This window comes from Mesitornis unicolor, unplaced genomic scaffold (assembly GCF_000695765.1).
Source record: "Mesitornis unicolor isolate BGI_N332 unplaced genomic scaffold, ASM69576v1 scaffold49424, whole genome shotgun sequence".
NCBI classification, from domain to species: Eukaryota; Metazoa; Chordata; class Aves; order Mesitornithiformes; family Mesitornithidae; genus Mesitornis; species Mesitornis unicolor.
In genome coordinates this window covers 1-20,351 of record NW_010178982.1, presented here as the reverse complement: position 1 = coordinate 20,351, position 20,351 = coordinate 1, and the positions used below count along the sequence as shown (strand labels likewise).

Here is a 20,351-nt window from a genome sequence, read left to right as displayed (position 1 = left end):
TTCCCTTAAGTATGCTAGTGTTCTGTGTTAAGGGTACCACTGTGTCATTTAGGCCCACCTGCTTGGTAAGCAGACTCAGGCACTTCTCACACAGAAAGTAATACACAGAAACTCATACACTTCTCTCACACTATGCCCCAGGATCCAGGTGGATGTGACCATTCAGCATGGTCACAGCCCTGTGAGCCCAGGTAAATCTCAGACACTAACACAGTGTTGAGAAGGACCCTGTTCAGGGGCCTGGTGCTGTTCTTACCCCACTGGAAGATCCTGCAGATGGCAAAGACACAGGTAAATATTTGTATAGAGCTTTGAAAAGTAGCAAGACAGTTTTGTTAAGTACTATTGATTTGGACAACAAGGAACTTGCTTTGAAACTATTGATTCAGTACAGGAGAAAACTGCTGCACTGGAGTCTTTATCAAATATGCATGTCTTAGCTGTCTCACTTTCTACCTCTAGGCTGCAAGTGGTCCTGCACGTGCTGATGTGCACAGCGGGGTTTTCCACAGGACTGATCTCAGCCCAGCTTTTCCTGTTGTGTACAGCAGGAGTTTTGCTATTGACTGCAATGGGAACCAGGGTAGGGGAGTACCTTGTGTCTCACTGGGCATCTAACCAGAGGTAAAAATGCCCTCTGCTTCCCATTCTGACCATGATCACATTGAAGTAGGCACAGCCAAAAAAGGTGAGGGTCAGAAAGCACAAACCGTAAAGCAGCATTATGTGTGACAAGGAAATGGCAAGTGCCTTGGGACTGCTAGGCTTACCTTGCTCTTGACTTAAAATCTGCTCCCCATGGCAGTGTAATATATGCAAGAGAAAGGCTTTATCATTAGGAGAAGAGAAGAGAGGAGCAGGTCAAGTGTCTGGCTTCTGTTCCAGGCTTTGCTGCCATCTTGCTGCTTTTTTGGACAAGTCATTTAACTTCTTAAAAAAAAAACCAACCAAAAACAACAATAACAACAACAAAAAAAACCACCAAAAAAACCCACCCCAAACCCCCCACACCAAAAACAAAACCCAAACAAAACCAAAAACCAAACATGCTGTAAGGTCTTTGGCTGAAAGGACCTGGGTGGATATAAAAATACAATGAGCAGCAAAGAGAGAAGAAATGTTGCAGCTCTCAGACAGATTTTCTTTCTTCAGAGACCATTGTTTTTCCCGGTGTTACGATCTACATTCATGAAGCAGATTCTATTTGATTTCCTTTTCAAGATCTGTCTGTCTCAAGGGTAGAGAAGGGATACAAAGAGTTAAAAAAGAGGACAACTGTTATTTTTCCTTGCCGCAGGATAGAACACCTCGGACTCAATGTTGTCCTTCAGCTCTTGGTTGGGGTTCCCCTGGAAATGGTGCATGGAGCTGCCAGGATCAGTTTTGTGTACGTTGCTGGAGTTGTGGCAGGTAAGTGACATTTCTGAATCCCCCAGATGGAGAAGCATCTGAAAATGGTCTGTGGTGACTTCTGTGTAGGAGAAACATTTTGTGACATTTGGTTGTAGGAGAAAAGCAGTCGCTGATCTTCTGTGTGTTGAAATTCTTTTGAAGGCTGGAAGTGGGAAATGTGCTACAACTGAACATCTGTTTGTAACTAGCCATAGGCTCTCTGTTTAGGAGATCTGCGAAAAAAGCACCAACAACCTGTTACTTTAAAATAGCCTTGCTTTAGATGGTCTTCCTGAATGTGGAGGTCATGCTGTTCCTTTCCTCGTGTCCCATAGAGCCCCAGAAGAAAGATGGCATCACAGGCATCTCTGCATGAAAATACCTTTTTTTTTCCAGGTCCTCTGCCAGTTCTTCCTCTATTTGTCCTGTTCTGTCTGCTTTCTACAGCCTGAGTAAGCAAGAAGTATTTGGTTGTAGGTTGTGAGCAGTGCACAGGAATCTGGAAATTCATTTAATCATGAAGACATGGGGTTTGATTGATTTTATTTTTTTTAGGTTTTTTTTAAGCTTGTGTTGTACTGCTTTTATTTATGTTTGGCATTTCCAGCAGTCTGGAGGTGATGGAAGCTAGCTGACAATAGATCAACATCTCATTAAAACAGGAGGAGAGTGTGAGAACAACCAAGGGCTTCACAGTAGAACTCAGACAACAACTGACTGAATCTTAGTTCAAGATTTCTGGTGATTATTTTTTTTCCAGCTACATAGTTTTATTTTTTCCATAATGAGCCGATAAAGCCTCTGTAAAATGGGCTGCATTGAGTGCTAATAATTCTACATTTCAGTGGAGAGACCATGGAAAGAATAATTGGACTAGGACACAGGGCTAGGCATGGCACAAACACCACACTATTTAGTGCAGAGAAAGGAGTTAGCAGACAAGCTCGGCCATCCTTTGCCTGTTATTTTAGTAAGCACTAAAGTGGTCCCTAATCTGCAACTTTCCAGATGTAAACTTTTCTACATAGATCCGTCTACCAAACCTTGGGGCTTCATTTAATTTGTAAATCCATGTTGCACATCTGTGCCAAGTAAGCGAAGCAAGCGAGCATTGAATCTGCTGCAATAGAGTCTAAGCGAGCACTGTGAGTTGCCAGCTGCCTCTTTGATTCCTGTGGCCGTGAACTTGCTGGCTGGGTCTGCAGGGCCAGAGGCAAGTTTTACTGGGCATTGGGTTGAGCTGAATGCCCAGAGCTCTGGAGGCTGTAGCCAGAGCCTGAGTGGAGCTCACTAGCCCACCTAGCATTATTGGTTCATTCCTTCTACACAAATGATCTCATTTTTTTCCTCAGACAAGCTGCCACATCACCATCCACTTCCCTTTCACACCTTATGACCTATAAATTGTGGAAGAAAGTGCCAAATGGAAAGGGAAAACTTCCCTTCTTAGTGCAAGATGGAGCTACAAATGTGACCAAATAGTTACACACAGAAACCATCCCACGATACCCTTATTTGTTTGAGTTTAGCCAAGTATTAAACATGCCTTATTCTTTGACATGTGCTAGGATAGAGAGAGAGAGAGAAAGAGGCATACTTATGCTGAGGATGTGGCAACATAAAGATAACACAGCTCCTAAATAATCAGGAATAAGCAGTAAATTGTAGACACAGGCCACAATGGCCACTCCCTACTTTTATGGGTTTTTTTTCTCATTTGTCTGGCTCTACTAAGAAGACTGAGATTGAAAGACTGAATGTATAGGCTCAGTGCAGTGTCTGAGGACTTAACTGCCAGTTCTCATTAAGTTCTCATTCTTAACTTCTCATCAACTTTGTCCTTAATGGCAGTGTTAGGCTGAGAAGCCTCAGGGCCATGCAGAGAAGGAGGGAGCTATCAGCCAAGGTGGCTGGTGGAGCCTCAGCACTTTCTTGACCCAAAATCAGCTGAGCAGTTAGCAAAGAAGTTTGTTAGATTCTGTACTACTGAGGGCACTCTCAAGATTTGCCATTGTGTCTTTTTCCTGTCCCTACTCATCCCAAAGATCTTTATTATCCCTGCCTTGCATTGCCAAGTCTGCCTCCGTCTCTCTAAAATTACTTTTTAAAGTTTGCATTCAAAGGAGCTTTGAGGAGATCCAAGCCTCCAACTGGGATGATAAGCAGTGTCTATGTTTAAATGTATTGTTATTAGAGGTGCCTTTATGTGATTGACCTGTCATTTTGCTGTCTCGGGTTTACTGCCTCTATCCAGGTTATTTTTAGCTAGTTTTACTCTGAAGTTTTTTAAGTACCAGGCTGTGCTTTGATCAGAGGCCTGTGCTAAGTTACAAGTCCACACTTCTTTCTCACTGAGCAAATATTTGTCTTGCCAGCATGGGAACTACTTCTATTTTATCTCCAGGTGAGGAACAAGACAGACATTTTTCTGTCTCCTGCTTCCTTGCTATTTTAAACAGGGTGTAAGTGCCTTTTTGCAGCATAGGTTTGAAGATACGTTGGTGCCTTGCTTGTCTGCTTTTAAAGTAGGTGCAAAAGAATCAATCAGTCACTGTCTTGGCAGTGCTACAGGACTAAGTTGGCTTCACAGGTCAATTGATTTCCCCCCACTTCTGTTTATCTGTGTGTTACTGACCCGCAGCAATTAGCACAGAACAGACAGTAGGAGGGGCGTAGGGTAGGAGAGGGTGTTTATTTGGCTGGCAATTATGACAAACCCTTATTCTTTCTCCCAGGGTCCCTGGCAGTGTCAGTAGCTGATATGACTGCGCCTGTGGTGGGCTCCTCTGGAGGCGTGTATGCTCTTGTCTCAGCTCACTTGGCCAATATAGTCATGGTGAGTACCAGAATGACCGTCTAACCTCTTCAGAAGTTAGCTAGATCTGGTGGCCACAGGGGTTGGAAATAGGGCCTGACCCAGCTGTTGATCATTCAGAGCTTGCTCCAGCTATGAGTCTTGTCTCAGTGGTGTGGTCTGGGAATGGAAATGTTACACTGCAGTTGGTGGCTTGGTACCCTGTTGCGTGCTGGAAAACATGTGCATGTGAGGTGGTACTTGTGTCAAGCCTAAAAGAAAACCTTGTATTTAATTTGTTGTATGCAGTGAAGTCTGCAGGGTTGGTCTGCAACCCACAATGGTGCTGCTCCAGGCAGCCTTTGTAGCAGCTGGAAGCAGGGAAGGGAGTGGTTTCCTGAGCAGAATAGGTCTCCTTTGCTGTCTTCAAGCTTTTCAGAGCATGAACAAAGTGGGGGCTGTTGCCAAATTAGGACAGTTGAGTGTCTGGCAGAGAGATAGGGAGTGGAGGAGAGGGGCTGCCACTGTACCACAGGGTTTCTGTTGGTGAAATGCCTCCTTATGTAGTTATTTTCAGTGTGATTTGTGTTCTGAGCTACTGAGCCGACAGCAGCAGGAGGGAGTTTCCTCTGTTTCATAGGATGGTAATGCAGACACAGGGCTTCTTCACATTGAGATATACAGGGTCACAGAGGGACATTGGAGGAAATTTTGGGCTGCTTTAGAGGAAGAGTCTCTCCCAGAGGCATGTGGAGAGTTACCACATTTCATCAGTTACCTTCCCAGACTTCTTAAACCTTGCCATGTGGCCTGTCATTTCACTACTCATTGGCCTCCTCCAAATCTATTCAGCAATTGCAACCTTAACATCTGTATTTTTCCATTATCCACTGCCTCTTTCCTCATCTGAAATTATTTTTACTGCCTTTCCCATTCTGGTGGAGTTTTTTTTGCTTTTCTTTCCCCCTTTTCTCTCTCTCTGCTCCCTTAGTACCTAGCGGTGATGCACCTGCATGCTGAAAGACATGTTGGCCATTTGCTGACAAAGCACAGTCTTGTACAGGTGCTTTGAGTGTGCTGGGAAGAGGACGGACTGTTGCAGGGAGAGTCTCTTGAATCTTCTGTTCCCTTGTGCCTCCTGGTAACCAAAGGAAATGAAAGCATTACTGCTTGTAAAAGTAAATATTCTTGGAATTAAATACATAAAGTAACCAACAGGGGGAAGCAATAAAGCATGTCACCCTAAGGAAAAGAGTGAGGAGAGGAATTCAAAACAGCTACATGGAAATGAAAAGTGAAGGAAGCAGCACAGTATTAATCAGGATGAGTTCAGATCCTTCTGACTGAGTTAGGTATCTCTGTGGAGAGAGAAAATGAGTTACTTTTTTTGTAGAGATTGCATTTTTGCAGTCACAGAAGTGATTTACAGACAGATCCCACATAAAACTTGAATATATGTAATATATATTGCAGAATATTTCTTCAGCAGGCTGAAAACTCACTGGGTGCCATTAAATGTAGGCAGAAGAGTTTACAAGTTTGGGTTTTTTTTATTATTCCTCAAGTGTGATGAAGAGGGAGTTTGTCACAAGAAACCTGGCTAGCTTGGTACCTCATACTGCTTTCAACAGGCGAAATTTCATGTAGTCATTTAATAATAATAATAGTGTTGTCATACATCTGAGTTCTCCAGAATATGAGAACTATTTCTCCCAGGATTTCTGACTATCATTCAGAGGTTCTTAGTTCACTATATTGATTAATGATGAAGCCTCAAGACAGAGGAGGCCAAATCCAGACTTTCTTATGGCACTATTTCCTTGGTATGCTTTTATTGAGGTCTTTATTATTTGTGTATGCTCTGCTGAAGATCTGAGTTGTAGAATTTCAGGGAGCCTGAAGTACAGGCAGTAGCACTGGAAGAGCACAGTAGGGCTTGAATGCACTGAGAAATTACCTGACAAGTGATGGCTTTCAAGTGAATCATGATGATCTGTGTGATGTTAACCAGAATGATGCTTGTGTTGAATGCTAGGTACTACTTAACATAATTTTACTTGATGTGGCCTAATACAACAGGGTTTTGCAGGGCAGGGTAGGTAAATTAAAATATTTTCAGAAGTCAGAATTGAAGGTGAAACATCATACTAACATGTTAAAAATTGGTTCATCCGAGGAATGGAGAATGGCAAGGCCAGCCAAGGACTATGCCCACACCAGCTGGATCTCAGGCAAGGAAAGTCAGTAAGACTGTCAGGCAAAGAAGTTATGGACTCTCCATAGCTTGGACATGTCTGCAGTGTATCCTTTATGGTTATGTCCTCTGGGGTTGACAGATCTGTGTTTGGTGTTGTGAGTGGAAAGTTCAGAGCCAGGTGGCAAAGGCAATGAAAGGCGTTTGTTTCAAGGCATGGTTGTCCTTGATGCTTTTCCAGGGTAGACCTGAATGTAAAATCCCTCCAGGTTTGCATGCAGCATCACTTTGTTTTCCTTGTCTCTTTTCCAGAACTGGTCAGGAATGAAGTGCCAATTCAAGCTGCTGCGCATGGCTGTTGCCTTGATCTGTAGTAAGTATCCTGGAATACTTGGCACACACACAATCCTGTTTTGTTTGTCCTTGTCATAAGAGTTTGTGCTGATTCAGAGAGTTTTGACTTCACAGCAGTTTTGGTAGGAACTTGCAGCTGGACCTTCTGGCAGCAGAAACCACATCACTCTCAAATCCAGATTTTGGGTTTCGACACAAGCATTTGTAAATGAGGATTTGTTGTTAGCCAGCATCTGTAGCTCGTGGCATTTGTGAAGAACTGGAACTTAAATGTCTCATCTTTGAATTTGCAAATAAACAATGCTTTCGCAATGATAATACTTAGGTTTCCTAGAGCCCTTCCTATCTGGGTTGGCAACAGCATTATACACACATTAATAAATTATCTTCCTATCCCTAGGGGGGCACAATAAGGGAAACTGGGCTGTGCGTTCATCACAGACAGTTGCCTTCAAAGTCAAACTCTTTTTATTTCTTCTTCATTTTCTTTTTATGGTTCTGGTATAAATTTTGAAAGGTGTCCCAATTATTCCACCACCTGTCTACACTCCCACTAACCCAGACCACTTGCCAGCCACTGGGCAGACCTCATGTCTGTGCACTACAACCCTTGCATAACCATGGCTTCCCAGCTTCCCTGTGCTCACTGTACAAGGCAATTTTTGCCTCTCCATCTCTTCAGGGATGCATCACTGGACTTAAGATGGACTGAAGAAGGGATAGACCTGGACAACTTATTTCTTTTTCCTTCTTTGTTCCAGTGAGCTTTGAATTTGGAAGAGCTGTGTGGCTGCGATTCCACCCCTCCGCTTACCCACCCTGCCCACACCCCAGCTTCATGGCTCACCTGGGAGGTGTGATGGTTGGAATCACCCTCGGTGTCATCATCCTGAGGAACTATGAGCAGAGACTCCAAGATCAGACTTTATGGTGGATCTTCATTTCTATTTATGTAATTTTTGTCTTGTTTGCCATCTTCTGGAACATTTTTGCCTACAGCTTGTTGGATCTAAAGCTACCTCCCCCTCCTTGAAAACATGGGACAGAAAGCTCGAGAGCGGAAGTCATCTGTCAGCTATGTTAAAAGAATTAAGATGGAGGATCTATTTTTATATTTAACTTAAGGGAGGATGATTCTTTTGAACACAAGTCTCTGCTGGAGGAGATACTTAAAGATCTCACGAAAGAATGGGCTGATGAGTTTGCTCACAAATCTAGCAGGTACTGTAATATTGGCTGGCCTGGACCCTGTGGTTTCTCCACTGCCAGGGCTCCCATTGGGCAGCTTGTACCTGGGCACTTATCACTTGGTTCGTTAGCACACATCAATATTTTGTATGAGATATTTGTATTTTCCAAGTCAGTGCTGGAATTATGGCCAGTTGTTGAACGAATCTCCTCAATGTTAGTGAAACCTAAAAGGGAAAAAGAGCAGACATATACTAAGTAGAGTCTCGCGTGGTACTCACAAGGCAGCTTGGGTTTGGTTTCTATGAACACATCTGAGTGTTCAGCCGTATCAGTGCCACTGTCTAATTACTTGAATGGTTCCTAAGATATTTTAGCCTATGGTGAAACCTGTCTTATGCACCTTTCAAAGGAATCAGCAGGACTTGATCACCCAAAGTGATGGAGACTGGTCTTCAACTACAGGTCAAATGAAATTGCACTATAAACCTTGGGAACTCTTAGAGTATTGCAGACACCCAGTCAGAGGGGACTTTTACTGTGCATGTTTCACTTGATTTTAATGATTTTTTTTTTCTCCCCAGCCTGCTGTGGCTAGAGGGTGTGACTGGGGTTTCTGTATTTGAGGAATGAAGAAAAGGAGGGCAAATGTTCAATTGCATTTTTATCAGCTGACAATCAAGTGCTGTTTTCTTCTCACTTTCTGGCCATGTTGATCTAACATCTGGCCTGCAGTGAGCTCCTAGCAAGGATCTCAACTCTTCCCGCAGGTTCTTACTAGAAAAGTGGGAGCAGGATCGCTTACAGCAGTGCAGGGTGGGAACTATCTTACAGCCATAAAGTCCATTTGGGGCCAAATCCGTCCACTGAAGTCAGTGGAGTTGAATCAGGTTGTATGTAGCACTGGTTTCCCACTGAAGTGGAAAGGGTGTTACTGTGTTACAGTGATCATTGTGAAACTGATAAAACTGCTTTTAAAGTGACTGCTAAATTTGAGGGTGCCTCTTCCTGAGGCAAGGGACCTTCAGGGGCTCCAAGCAGCAGTTGGTTGCAATGATGCCTTTTTCTTTACCATTGGTTGTGCCCAGGTTTTAGCAATCTGCCACTGGTCTGTAGCACAGTCCATACAGTTCCCTGCGTGGACCTGGGAACCAGACTGGAACGTCTGTAGCACAAGCAGTGCACTTCTCCGTAAGGTGCTTATGTTATTTTGCTTCTCACTTTAGAAAGCTGCCAAACTACAGTCCAGGAATGTGGATGCCCTCCTTTTCTCTTCCCTTTACCCACCTAGTTGGGTGGCCTGGATAAAGCAGCCATAGGAGTCTCTCTGGACTATTTCCTTTCTTCCTTTTCTCTATTTGCAGACTTGTGCCCAGACACCAACCACCAACCACCAGAGCCTTCCACAGCACTTCTCATGGGCACTGTAGCAGTTGAGTTTGCTCTGTAGCAAAATGTCTCTGTATCGTGGGCTTTATTGTCTCAACTGTGTGCTTGGTGCTGCCAGATGATACCACAAACTAGTAGGAGTCTGTCTGTCTTAGAATGGACATTCGCAAGTGCTTATCAGCTGCCTCCTTCTTTGCCTCTCATGGAAATAATCTCTCTGGAAAGGTTAAGTTCTGCCTCCACAGTATGCACTAGTAAAAATCCTATTGCCTCAGGGAGAGGAAAGAGCCGGGGGAGGGAGGGTGAATAAGTGTTTCTACAGCCTGGAATAAGCCTTACCTGGAAAAGAAACAATTTTTGCCACCTTCGTGCACAGGAATGGGATCACTGAGGGCAGCTGCACCTTTGTGGTTCTGCATGGTTAGTACATTGCTCATGTGCCCTCAGACTGAGGATAAAGAGGAAGGGATAAGGGTCAGAGTCCGTTCATGTTGGAGAAGGGAATTGGTTCTCTGTGCCATTTTACCTCTGCAGTGTGGGTCCAGATCAAAGCAGTCATGAGAGTTTGCACGCATCGTTTCAGGTCAGGAGCTGGCCAGTGAGTTCTGTAGCGTTGGAAACGCCTCCCTGCGGAGCAGCAGACAAGCAGGAGTGCAGAGAGCTAGGAGAGCACTGACAGAAGCATGGTAAACACGCAAGGAGAACTTTCCTTTCCTCACTTATTGCTAAGCCTTTCTGGTTGCAGATGCCTTTTAAACCAGAGGTGAGCAGAAATGGGAGTTCCCCTGGAAGTTTTAGGAAAACTGTGGAAATTTTTGTAGAAAATTTCAATCACAACAAAACCCAGATTATTTTGCCTGTAATTTACCAGAGTGCAGTATGCACTGGTTGACTTTTTTTTTTTTGTTTCTTAACTGAAAGCTACTTAATGCTCATCAGTTTCTCCCCAGGAAGGGTTTCTGTGCCTGCCAGGGATGTGTTCTGGGGCAAAGCAGGAAGCTGCAAATTCAAGGCCCACCAGTTTCTTCATCAGCCTTACCCTGGCTAACATCTCTCTGCATCTGCTTAGGAGCAGGAGGGAGCTCAACAGAGAAGTTCAGGCACCATTCTTGGGTCCTTCATCCATAGATGAACATAGTTTATGTGAACTGGTTGAAAACAGCTCTGAGGTTGAGCTTATGACTTGTTTTTTTAAACTGTTTTTCATCTTTCTGACTTCCATTCTGCGTTCCCATGCCCTGCCGCAGCAAGTCTACAAGCGAGCCTGGGGATCAGAAAGGCCAGACTTTAAGACAGTTCCAGATTTACTGTGGGTGAAGAAATTAAACCCTCTCACATTCGTGCTCATCACAGCTGAAATCTCTCCCCACACGTAGAGCAGGCTGCACTCAGCCTGTTGTTTGCTAAGCATCTATCACCTCACGGAGTCAGGAGCAGTGCAAAGTGCTTAAGCTTTTCTAATTATTTTTAGCACTAAAATTATACTCTGAAAACTTGTTAGGTTTTTACAGAGTATCAGAAAACCTAGTTATGTTGTTTTCCAGTGCACCCGCGAGTGCCACAGTGCTGCAGCACCAGAGAGCTAATAGCAAACAGCTTTTCTTTTACCTCCAGATGTCCTTGAAGCTGCTGGCTTATGTCAGAGATGTAATATTCTCCATCCTGCTCATTTGTGTTTCCAACTTGTAACAGTCAGCAACATGTTCCTGAAGGAGCTGTCCAGTGGTTTTGGTGATATTCTGGTTTTATTTCAGCTGCTCCCAGGATTTAACATCAGTCGGATAAAATGTGAATCTACTGATCCTTACGGATGTGCAGCGCTAGAGCAAAAGGCAAGGACTGTTACTGATGTACAGATTTGGACAGTGCATGTTAAAAGAAGTTATTTTATGCTTGTGTCCTTGAGTGAGGACATAGCACCTGAGGGGGAGCAGGGAGCCGTTTCTGTGTGGGACTTTCCATTTAGGAAGTACATTGCAGCACTGGTCCAGTGAGGATGGGTGCAGGGAGTAGTAATGCAGGCTGGGAGCACCCGAGGTGCTGTTGTAGAGCTCCTTCAGGGACATCTGCTGACAGCACAGCGACAGCACAGATGGGGTCTGGCTCCGAGCCCCTCTGAGAAGTGGCTCAGGCAGCCATGGGGAAGATGAAGGAGGAAGAAAACCAGGTAAATCAAAGTCCACAGGGCTCACAAATTGCACCTTTTATTCCTAGATGCTTGGGGACAGGTAGAGATTAATTTTGCACACTTTGGTAATAATATAGGAAGGAGCAGGGGGTGGGTTGTAATGGCGTGATGGGAGAGGAGGTTACCAAAATCAATCTCTGAGTGAAGTGCAGAGGAGCTGTAAAAAGCTGATGAATTTACTTTTGCTGAGTTCTTAAGACAACATCTCATGTCACTTTTTTCCCCATCAGTCGATGAGGAATCTTAGCACTTACGTGGCATATTGCGATTCTTCACTACTTGCTCCTTTAGCAGCAGGAAGTGTTTTATCAATGGGGAGAGAGGCCAGAGAAATTATCGTTGTTTGAGGTTGCTGGATTAGAAATAAAGCTCAGGGATTCTGTATCCCAAGGCCTTGCTCCTTCTGATGGATTATACTGCCCATATGTTTTAAATCAGATTAGATAGTTTCAGTTTGAACAGGAGTATGAAGGATGGAAGCTGAGACATTTGGAGCTGGTACTGAAGTAGCAGCTCTCTGCTGACCTCACAAGACAGCTGCTGTTTTGTGCCAATATTTAGTCTCACAGAATCGTGGGTAGGACTTTCACACAGACTTCAGTGAGTAAAGAGCTCAAAGTCTCTCTGTTTACATAGATTCAGGCTCAGCTCAGTTGCTTTGGAAACCCCATCCACTGGCTTTACCCAAAGTGGAACTGGAGAAAGTGAATGCAGTTCAACACCAGCAACCTCTGGAAGCAAAGTGGCACCCAGAGAGCAAAGGCCAGCACCTCTGGGGTTGTAGCTTCTTTGACTTTTGCTGCTGTTCTGTTTCTTTTATAGTAGTGGCTGCTCTACAGTGCTCTGTGATACGACTCAGAAATTCCTTCTGCAATCACTGATACTGAGTGCTGGTTATAAAGGAAAACAGTGCATTGTGCAGCTCTGTAAAAAAAGAATCACACCTAAGACAGAAACCAAGCTTCCTTAAAGGTAAATGTATTTGTAATGTCATGATTAATCATTGGCTTTTAATTGGAAAAAGCTTTCCAGTGAGGTATTTCTGAAATGCTAGTAGTAGTACAGAAAATTTATGTTTCAGGGTACTTTACAACACAGAGCACAAAATATTCCCTAGGCCTGATTTAAGTAGCAAAAGTACCTTCATTTCCAGTGAGCTTAATAGATACGTTAGTCACTGTCTCCTGACTCCCCCACAATGTCTGTTTAGTTTGCAAATAAAGCTAGATTTATGCAGCTTTTCTTCTGCTTACACAATGAATGCTAACAACACATCCAAGTGTTAAACACAAAGCACTAAGCAATGTAATTCTTTGCCTTAAAATACTGAACAAATGATACTTTCCCGTTAAGGGCTCATAAAACAAAATGATATTTGCAAGGTAAGACGCTATGGTACATTTCCAAATATTTTTCTATTGTGTACATTCTGTATATTTTTGTTGTAACAATATTATTTGAGCACAGAATCCATTAAATTTTTTTTTGTTGGTGGGGTTTTTTGTTTTCTGTTGTTGTTTTTTTTTGTTTTAAATAAAATTGAGTTGTTCTGCATCACCTAAAAAAGCCAAACCAGGCCTCAGTCTTTTCGAACTGCAGGAGGTCTGCAGCAGTTAAATTTAAACTTGTAACTTAGGCCTGGAGGACTTTGCGTTTGGTTGGTTTTGGGCTTGGGTGTTTTGGGGGGAGGGTTAGTTGGTTTGTAAATGTGCTTGATGTTTTCTTGTTGTTGGTTTGTTTTCTTTTTCCCAAAGTGTTTTGAATTGGAGCCTTAAGACTGCAGTAAAAATCTTTCAGGTTTGCAAATTAAGTGCACATCTCAGTATCTTCTGACCTTTTTCCTGTTTCATCCTGAGCTTTGGCTGATTGCTGGAGGAAGTTAAGTGAGTAATACTCTCCAGGCATTCATGTAGCTCAGCCAGCTGCTTCTGCATTATTTATTATGCTTTTGTTTAATTTCCTTTAGTTTTGTTTTTTAAAACAGAAGTTAGAAGTAAAATGGGCCAATCCATGAATTACCAGGCTGTATTTCAGTGGGTGTGTGTGTATACTTGTGAGCATCTTGAGTTTAGTACTTGGGTAACTGGATGGGAAAGCCACTGCAAAGCTGGCAGAAGTGGGATGATGATAAAACAAAGGCTGCTGAAAGCAAGCCACCTTCAGTGCTGGGAATATTCAGGAAAAGGAACTTGCAACAGAAGAAGCTGTGACTGAAGGTATCCACTTGCAGCAGAGTACAAATTCAGTGGGACTGATACTGAACAATTCTTACCTTGAAGAGGAGAAGCCCCAACAAGAGTAAGCAAAGTTTTACAGTTCAGGTTAGAAATACCTGGATTTTGAAGCATGACTTATGAGAATTTACCTAGCAAACAAAACAAAATTCTGATTTAAATGAGTGTAGGACAGGTCGCAGGATAATAGGATTATTACAAGGGACCTCAGAAGATCTCTATCCAAGACAGCATCAGCTGAGAGGTAATGCCAGCTGCTCAGCACTTCAGCTGGTTTGTTCTTGAAAATTTCCAGGTGTGAAGACTGGGCAAAGCCATTGTAGTTGCATCTCAGGAAAAGTTTATCACCACCAGTACCGCTGTGCCTGGGACTGATACACTTAGTATGTTAAGACCAGTGCGTAGAACATTTGGCTCCATATCTCCACCCAGCTGCAGGCACAAGGAACAGGACAAGACTAGTGCAATGATTTCTTACACTCCTGCCAGATCACAGCCACCAGTTCCCCACAACCAACGTTTCTGGAGCACTGAGCTCTTCCCTGCCTCCAGGTCAGACAAAATACTGAACAATCAGTGCTCCAACTTTATTAAAAATGTGCAAGAGCAACAAAGGGGGACATGTTTTATTGAGCGGTGCTGCTTTACTCACTCATGAATAAAATATTCTGAAGGAAAACATTGTTCCTTCTCAGAGCTCCAGCAAATGAGAGAATAAGGGTTTTTTCTTTCAAACTACTTTTATTTTCTTCTCTGACCTGCCAGTAGTGCATTACACAAGCGGATCCTCAGCACTGCGCAAATAAAGGGTTTTAAACAGGAGACATCGACAACACACATTTGTGATTTAATGTAGGCACGCTATTAAGGATTTGAATGCGTTTTACTGTAAACCTTATTACAGGTTCAACACAGTGGTGTCACAGGAAAGCATTCAGCTTTTACCATCACAGTACACAGCACTGGCAGAAGTCAGCCAAACTTAACTGCATCAGTAAGAGTGTTACAGTTACTGCATCATGGGGAGCTGTTCAAATGTCCTGTTAGGTGTTCAAACACCGTCTGCTGCAAAGGAAAGCAACAGGGAGTTTTGCTGGCATCAGGTTTGCAGAAATAGTCCTTGTTTACGTGGTCGCTCAGAGTTTTGATTCCAGCTGTAGCCAAAGATTTTGAGTATTTCGCTGCCTAAATGTCCTATGATGAGGGCAAGAATTCATTGCTGAAATACAATGAAATGTTTTGAAGTCTGATTAATTAACTTGGGAACTTAGTTTGCTTCAATTTCTGAAGAAGTTTCTACTAATCTAAAGTTAATACTTAATCTGTAAAATTTTCACATTTAATTCTCCATGACTGAAAAACTTATAATTATTTACAGTTATGCAAAATGGGTACTAAGAACATACAAAGATGGTCTTGATCACAGCACGAATTAAGGAAGAATGTGTTTCATCAAATAGCCTGGGAATTTAACAAGTCTGTCCAGTGTATATATGCATACATACGAGCACACACAAACTGGATCCTAAAACTCTGCTCGGTCTTAAGGCAGTTCTGTTTCATACCAATTGACAAGTTGCTGATCTAGGATGAGAACAAACTTCCCATTTGAAAGCAGAATGTGGAAACTAGCTACAGACTTGTAACCTATGTTCTCTTATATAAACAAATATGATTAATTCATTTACTATGATTCATCCACATTTCTGCTTCTTTATACATTAAACCAAAAATAACCAGATCCTCATGGTTAGACAGGATCATTTTAAATATACTTAAAACACTGAAGTGCTTGCCAGGTGAGGAATTTGTTGTTTGGTTGGTTTTCTGTTAGTTTTGTGTGTGCAATGACTGCAAAAACCAAATGTCGTTATTTCCTTGGAAAAGAAGTCATTTGGAGAATCTGGTAACCACTAAAAGCTATGCAGGAGTTCATATGATCCAATATTTACACATTAAAAAAAGCTCAGACTGCTTTATCTAAAAAAGAGAAAAGGCAGATGAAACTGCAACCTACGTTTGACTTAGGTAATGCTTTTAAATATAAATTTAAAATCCTGCAATAGTGAAACTAAGCTGCACAGAAGAAATTAATGATTTATACAATAGCCTCAAACAAGTACAGAATAATTAAGACAGTTTTAAGCCACTGCTGTTTCTCTCATGAATTCCTCAAGGACGGTCACTACATTTCTGGCTTCTGGCATTTCTGCATGTTCTACTTTAACGATCTTCAAAAGGACATCTCCACTGCCACAGTTCTTCAGAAACATGTAACACTTGAACAAGGCGTAGTGGTTCATTTCAGCCTGGCGGATAAACCTCTTCAGGTTGTTAATGTCTTGTATAGCCTGCAAAAAGAGTTACAGAGCATTTTCTTATCCTTCTACATGGAAAGACAACAGTAACTTGTGGAAAAGCAAAGGAAGAATAGCAGGAGAAGCAAAAGCATTTCCAATAGGAATGTGACACTACAACTCAAGAGTAGTGTAAGAACCAAGTACTGTCTTTGACAGATCACCTAAGAAGTGTTAACTACCAAATTCATGTTACCCAATTTCATGATACTGTGTGTGCACAGCTCAAATGAACAGTATTTTAGGAAATAAAAAAAGGGGGGCAGAGAGGGGTTATTTTAAAAATGAGAAGATGCCTTTGGAGTACTCACTGAAGAAACTTCGCACTACTTTACATTCTGGTCTTGTCAACTACAGCAAGCCAGTCCTCAGACTGCAGGGATAAACACTTAAGGATGTATAGACATCGTAAGTAACCTAAAACTTTTCTTTGCTCCAAAAAAAAAGAGCACTTGCTCCCTCATTAACCCTGGTGTCTTCTCCAAGTCTTTAACATACAAACAGGTACCTTCAACTTAAAGTTTTCCAAAATTTGACGGAAGAGAAATGGATTTCCACCTTCAGCACCATTCACAAAAGCATGCATCCAATCCTCACAAAATCTGTTGCTTCCTGTTACGTGTTCAGGAACACAGAAAAGAGATGAGAAAAAGTAAATGAGCTCAACATAAACATATGACTGCATTCACCTGGTTTAATCACTCTCACATAACTAATAATAGTATACTTGGGCCAGGAAGTAAGTCTTAAGAAAAACAATACCTGTGGAAAAGAAAAGCAAACATAGCTACAGTGATTACATTAAATCCTATTCTCATTTTTTTAATCCTTTTCCACAACATCTGTAAAAAAAGCACCAGGGGAAAAAATGTTTTGCATTTTCCCTGAAGTGTAGTTTCATGGTCTGCAAACTAAATGCATTGTGGATTTTATCACCAGGTATTTTCAAAGCAGAGTTCCGGTGTATTGGGTAAAACAAACTACTCTGCTACCTCACAAGAAAACAGGTGGTGCAGTTTCCAGCCAGAATGCAAACTTTCTGGGCATGAACCTAGGAGCTTCTCAACATCCTCCAACATCCACAACTCTCAGCAGCTGAGGGATACAAGTGAAGAAGTATTCACAACTGTAATCTCACCTGCATTATGCAACTGAGGCTGAGGTCCACTGCAGTCTATAACCATTGACTTGTGCTGTTCCTCGGTCATGGCGATACACAAGGAGGTCATTGTGCCTTCCTGAACAAGGCCTTGGAGGCTGGCAGCTGCCAGAAACCTGACACAAAAAGCTCTTGTGAACTGCTTGCTGCTTTACAATTCCTTAACAGCAACAACAGGAGGCTGTCATACACAAAAGGCAAGTTACTCACAGGTTCCTTGGTCTCGAGGTGTATTTACCTGCTAATGTCTTTTTCTGTTCTTTCATCTGCGTTTTTCACTTCCACAGGAGTATAACTCAAAGCCTTAAAACAAACAAAAATACTGAAAAAAGCCAGATGCAACTTTGATACTACTTCTGTTGCTATATTGCAGTTACAACCAAGAAACAGGGGATGTACTACTTTAAAAATTGTTCTTTTCAGAGAAAGGGTAGAAGCTAAGGGAATACTCCACATTACAGTCACTGCAGCTGGCTTTGCATTCAGAAGAAATACAGCAGTTATACTCCATTAGCTATTGCATCCAAAGCCACCTCAGACTTGGGGACTAGAGCTAGGATTAATTTCTGTTTCCAGTGAATTACATGAGGCACATAAGCAACATAACACCCTTTTTGGTTCACAGCAATTACAGCAGTTACAGTTTTCTTATGCTTTTTCTAATTTTCTCATTTTAATTTCAACTTGGGCTCCTACTTGGACTACTACTATATAATTTAAAATGAATTAAACTATAAAAATTAATAGAAGAAATTGCTATGTGCTTCCTTAGCAATGAAGCAAGGAAAAAGTACTTTCCCTGAAATAAAAAAAAAAGGGAAGAAGAAAAAAGTTCTTCCTCATTTATTCCTAGAACGCAAATGCAAGGAACATTTTAAACATGTGGGAATCAGTGAGATTCCTTCTGAACCCTTTTTAGTTACCAGTTTGAAATGCACTTACAGCATGTAACAAAAAGGCGACTTTCTCCTGGAAGAGCTGTACTACCCTCTGAACAGGGCATATGGCATTCTCAAACCAGCTTCTCAAGTAGGGGTTAACACAGGTCTCCAAGGCTTTTTGCTGTAACAAGTTGAGAAATTAAAACTTTAACTACAAATTAGATTTTTACACAAATAGAAGCCTATTAATAATCTATTCAACCTACGATAATTGGATATCAGAGCCTTCTTAATTTCGAACCACAGCAAAATAAAATGAGCTTGACATTTAAAGCCACACTTTATCAGCAATGAAGAGTTTTGCATTTTAAGAACTAGACAGAACTGTAATATTATGGTAAAAACAAAGTTAGGCCTTACCTCCAAATCAAGGTTTATCTTCAGACTTTGAATGTATTTGTCCAGCTCAAGCCTGAAAGTATCTTCTTAAGGAAAGTAAGATGCAGCAGTTAAGACCTGCATTTTCCCTTTCAGTATATGGCTGTGATTGACATTTTGTGTGCACAAACGAGCTGATCGCAGGTAGGAAACAGACAAAATGAGAACATAATTTTTACATCATCTCCCTCTCCACAAAGATAAAGGTAAGGATATAGTTCCAGCCCCTTCTCTGAGCCACCTAAGAAACAAACCACATATTCTGGAGCATTGATGTCTGATTCCAGTGTTGCCATTTCTAGATTTTCTTGTTGGAAACGACAGTAGTAACAACCAACTTTATATTCTGATATGCTGTGCAGGGAAAAAAAGAATAATTATTTTGTTACAGATACATCACAACAAAGAAGTGCAAAAAGCAGTCATGCATGATTTCTATAAAGAATTTTCACCCGCTAGCCCTATGGTCGTATATAGAGCTCTTAGACCTTCTCTCTTTTTCCCTTTGTGGTACAGAGTAGTAGAAAGGAAATAGTCACAAACACATGCAGTATTTAAGTATTCAAACAGTAAATTATTTACTATATTTTTCTCTAAGCTACCTAGAAAAAGTGGAAAGTGCCATTGTATAAGGTAGTTATTAACAGCAGCAATAGACTGAGAACATGGAATCGGGGTTAAACCTAAGTGCAGCAGATGGCAAGATGTGCAATGCTGCCAATGTTTCTCACAGCTTCCCATTCACAAATAATCTTTAAAATTTACCTCAGCCCTACAGACGCTACATTCCCCATTCCTTCAAACAGGGCTCCTTTAGTGAGACGCTTTACGATAAAACTGCGCAATTCATTCTCTGCTTCAGCTGGTAAATTAGTGTCCAGCAAGGAGAGGCTTTAAAAAAACCAAGAAGAAATTGTTAGCAAAAAGCAAACGTGTTTTGTTTCTCTGAACAAATGCAGAACTGCCTGCTTCTAAAAGGGGGACCCCTGCGATCTCTCTCTGGCTTACAGCTCACTCGCTCTGTGGCTTCTGACCCATCAGAAATGTGGTTTGCCCACTAGACCAGAAGTCTGGAGTTGTGCTGTCAGCTGATGCTGAACTCAGCAGCAGCTACAAAGAAGTCACTGTCCCGCTTTGTTCCTGTGTTACCCAGTTGTAATACAGAGCAACAACTCCACTACAGAGCTTATGAGAAGAGATGATGTCCACTTGAAATCGCAAGTCCTAATTATCTATCGTCTACATGAAGACCTAAGTCAATACAGAAACGTCACAGAGTTCAAACTCAAAGATTATAGTTTATGTTTAATACATTATTTGAGCTCTGTGGCTGTGTACATTCTCTAGGTATTCCCAAAAAAAGCATCAGGGGACTTCAGTAGGGCTTTCACAGCGGTTTCTGCTTTGAAAGGACTTCAGTGACAGCAAAGACTTAAAAATGGGGTGCTGCAGGCAATCATGCAGTTCTGCAGATTGGCTTTACCTGAAGTCTTCACTGGAGGGTGTCTCTGCGGCCACACTGCTGGGACTGCCATCCCCACTGTCTGCACCCTGCTGTGAGGATCTGAAAATGAAGCCGTTCTTACCATTCATTTGACAGCCTTCACACACAGAACAGAGAAAAGGGACTGCAGCTGGGAAAGGTATGGCCTAGGAGTATTTTAAAGCAGGAGCAGTGAATCAGGACATTATGGGAGGAGGCAAAAAATAAAGCGAATTCAAGCTGCTGGGAACTGACAAGGCCTGGAAGCGGCCTCCCCGCGAAGTGGGCCCGGCACACACC

General features: G+C 42.2%; 2 protein-coding genes across 2 annotated transcripts in view; one reads left to right on the top strand and one right to left on the bottom strand.

Annotated features, from left to right (window-relative positions):
• The window catches only part of RHBDL3 (rhomboid, veinlet-like 3 (Drosophila)), a 12,092-nt gene extending 4,325 nt beyond the window's left edge, over window positions 1–7,767 (top strand). Inside the window, exons 3-6 of the mRNA XM_010182616.1 lie at window positions 1,298–1,410; window positions 4,128–4,228; window positions 6,693–6,753; window positions 7,496–7,767. Coding sequence (XP_010180918.1) covers window positions 1,298–1,410; window positions 4,128–4,228; window positions 6,693–6,753; window positions 7,496–7,767 — 547 coding nt within the window. The remainder of the gene's footprint in view (window positions 1–1,297; window positions 1,411–4,127; window positions 4,229–6,692; window positions 6,754–7,495) is intronic.
• An 8,107-nt stretch (window positions 7,768–15,874) lies between these two features.
• LOC104539161 (chromosome unknown open reading frame, human C17orf75) lies at window positions 15,875–20,169 on the bottom strand (the record flags this gene model as incomplete). The annotated part of the gene is made up of 9 exons (XM_010182617.1): window positions 15,875–16,084; window positions 16,599–16,702; window positions 17,229–17,365; window positions 17,488–17,552; window positions 18,192–18,311; window positions 18,551–18,608; window positions 18,785–18,922; window positions 19,334–19,459; window positions 20,052–20,169. Coding segments are annotated over 9 exons (1,076 nt in total), but the record flags the coding sequence as incomplete, so codon positions are not given.
• Window positions 20,170–20,351: the final 182 nt, after the last annotated feature.